Genomic DNA, 3465 nt, shown 5'->3' with positions numbered 1-3465 from the left:
GTAGCCAATCAGCTTCTAACCTCAGCTTGTTCAATTGAGCTTTGACAAAAAAAACTGGAAGCTACTGTAAATTGGTTTCTGTTCAGAGCTGCACCAGATTTTGAACTCACCAGTTTTAGTAAACCAACCTATATGTTGCAATTATTGTTGAAATGTCTTTGATCACACTTATAACCGCTTCTAATCATGCAAAGTGCTACTGAAAGCGAACTGTACTCTCCTTTTCTCCCCTGGCACTCCTTTCAGCTCCTAGAAGTTAGGAAAATACATTTTTTGTAAGTTCTGATTTGCTTCAGCCAGTGTTCTGGGTTTTCCCTGGTCACAGCCCTAAGCCACATGCTTCTCCATGGATATACTGGGCATTTTCTTTGCTCCCACTGACTGAAAGGGCAAACTTCAGGTTGGCTTTAGAACCAACACCAGGGCGCTAAACACAGTCACTGCTAAGTACTATCCAGTCAATTGTGCCAGTGTTATACCCAGATGGTGTGCTTTGGATATGACTGCAGTCTCTTGTCACATGATTCTGTGCTATCCAACCTACTTCTCCTGCTTGAGGTTTTGTTCACACTAATATTACCCTGTATTGCAGCAAAGCTTTGCTTTCATATAGAGCACATTTTCATATATAATGTACACTGCAACATCCAACAAGCTGCAATATTTGAATATGCTGCCCTGTTCAAGTCAAATTATAAATGCATGATAACAGGTGCCAATGAAGAGCACAATTCTGTATGCATTATGGTGTGAGTGTATCCTCAATGTATAAGGATGAGAATCAATAGAGAAAAGGTGTTAATAAGTTAATCACACTAGCCTGTTCTTGGGTTTGAGGACAGTTAAGAGATCATTGATTTGGTTAACAGGGAAGCCATGTGCACTAGGTCAATTCCAGGATGAAGATTGGAGTCACTCCATTGGTAGGCTCTGTTCTTTCAGTCCAAAATAGAATGAGTTCTGGGGAGAACCTTAATGTTTATCTCAGACATGTACCTAGCTGTTAGAACAGTTATTCTCAACCAGGGTTTCTCCAGGGGTGGTTAGGGGTTCCTTGACCTGTGCCTAACTGACCTCTTACCTGTCGGTGCGTTCATAATTCCAGGTTCATCACCATATGGCATGACTGCAAGGGTGACATTCTGAATACCACTGTTAAGGGGAGCATTCTCCCCCACTGACCACCATCTATGTAAGGGGCGTTTTTCGAATAACCCCCAAGGGACTCAAATTAGTGGGGGTTCCCTGAGATCTTAAAAAATAAGAAGGTTGAGAAAGACTGTGTTAGACAGTGCATGTGGGTGTACTGGGTGGAAAAGAAACACATCAATGAGGCTCCGAACAGGAGCCACCTGCCTTTGAAGTCCAGTCCATTAATTGTTTGTATTCCATCTATTTTCAGCTAAATATCAAGATAATTATACAGTGCACAGATGGGTACATTTTATTCAAATCCTTTACCCTAAATATCAAATTTTTTTAATGTGTGAGGGGTCGTCCAAACTGAACTACAAAAAACTGTCCACTCTATAAAATGTGTCATTTACAGCACATTATATAAGGGATGTACAAGGATTTCTGAGACAAAAACACTATGTACGCATGCAGACAAGATGGCAGTTGGTCCTTACGAAAGCATCCAGACAATCTTCATTGTCTATTACATGACAGGGACACAGTCTGCAAATAAATTTGTAGTCCTACCCCTGCATGCACAGTGGAGGACAACTGGGAAATTTGAAATATAGCCAATAAAAGATCTTTTCCATGCTGGTGTTCTGATGTTATCTGCTGCTGCACCAACACTTTGTACAGTTATCATGCACACATAGAAGAATTGCAGATATTGATTGAGTTTCATTCCAAGTGCATGAATATAATACTAACCTCAGTTATCTAAGCCCATTTTCAACAAAAGTTGTTTACAAGTGATTATTTATACAGCTCATTTAGCCAAGACCTAGTTACAATGACACAGTCATTACATTTATTCATCAATACTTGCACACTGGCAAATAATATAAAAGGCTCTGAAAAAATGTGTACAAACGTGCCACGAGCAATAAGTATAGTCATTTAGAAAATAAAATACAAGCACGCAAAACAATAGAAAAAGCTATTAATTGCTGAATATTGCAGCAACTATCTGGGTTACTCTATCATTCCCTATATTTACAATGGGTTTTACAACTAAAAACACAGTTTGGTGTCCTCCTTCAGATTAAGTGAGATATCATATCATTATAATGCAGTAGAGACAAGAAAAGTCTTATTATAGAGCTGTGAAGAACTTGTAGCTCTTTAACTACAGGAGATAAGATGCTGAGGGCTCCAATACTTGCCACCATTAACAATAAGGCCTGCTGATCTGCATTTGCTCACATTGCCTTATCGTGCTATGCTTGCTGGAGAATCTGGATTTCTTTTCTCAATGTGACCACAGCACACATCATTTGTACTGCCCTGCATATTTTTTTCTCCAGTGGAATCCATCTTTTAAGTCATAAAAAGAGCCTAGTGTAGGAAAGGTTTATATTTTTACATGGCTAATATTGTGCATATTATAATTTTGTGGGTATGATCATGATCATGATGTCATATGAATACAGAGACCAGAACTGCTACACAGTAAATATACAGGATATGGAGGAAGATATATGACATAGACAGACTGACTATCTCTAAGAAAAAGAAGGAGCTTTGCGTGGATGGGCAAACTACAACGCCTGTATGGGAGAAATAGCCAATCTAGATAATTTGTCCCTGAATCCACAGTTTCCTGAACAATGGCAGTTCAACTTTGCATCGAACAAGTGCACTACTGATGGATGATCGTTCCTTTTATTGGTACTATGGATTTGACATGCTTTGATGTAAATTCTCAATGAAGCTTTCAAGTTCAGAATCAACACTTATACACATGTTTTCCATAAGATCAGCACCTTGCTGATTCACCATACTGTCATGTGACGGGCTCTGACATGTTGAATCAAAATAATTTGTTTGAGGTAAACTGGTCATCCCTTGCAACAATTCATTGGTTCTACTTGGTGCATCTCTTCTAAGTATATGAGCATATGAGTTACTTCCAAAAGATACAGAATGATAACTGGGCTGGGAGACAGCCTGCATACACGTGGGATCTGTATATGTCTTCTCAGAAGTATTAAACCTGTGTTGATTTAGGGAACTTGTTTGCACCAGGGTATCATACTCCACGTGGGTGGTGGAAAGTTGCTGAAGTTTTCCTACATGGCCACCCTTCTGGGCTTGAACTGTGGTTGTTGGCATGGTGCTGTAAGAGTAATCCGGAAGACTGTTTGGGATTGATGGTTGGCCTTCCATCATTGACCAAAGATTAGAATAATTATTTGATGCACCAATTTGTACAGGCTGGGTTCTGGATTCTGTTGATGGAGGCATGGTGAAAGAAAACATAGAGACACGTTTCTGCGTCATGGGCTC

At 39.7% G+C, this 3465-nt stretch overlaps 1 protein-coding gene across 1 annotated transcript in view; it reads right to left on the bottom strand.

The window, feature by feature from the left end:
- Positions 1–2686: 2686 nt before the first annotated feature.
- The window catches only part of REL (REL proto-oncogene, NF-kB subunit), a 56215-nt gene continuing 55436 nt past the window's right edge, over positions 2687–3465 (bottom strand). The window contains exon 10 of the mRNA XM_082251354.1: positions 2687–3465. This exon is cut by the window's right edge and continues 41 nt beyond it. Within this exon, the coding sequence (XP_082107480.1) occupies positions 2851–3465 (615 nt within the window). The 3' untranslated portion in view covers positions 2687–2850.

The sequence above is a fragment of the Pelophylax lessonae genome (genome assembly GCF_965119305.1).
Source record: "Pelophylax lessonae genome assembly, chromosome: 3".
Classification (NCBI taxonomy): Eukaryota; Metazoa; Chordata; class Amphibia; order Anura; family Ranidae; genus Pelophylax; species Pelophylax lessonae.
The sequence above is the reverse complement of the archived record's forward strand: the minus strand, read 5'-3'. Positions and strand labels throughout refer to the sequence as shown.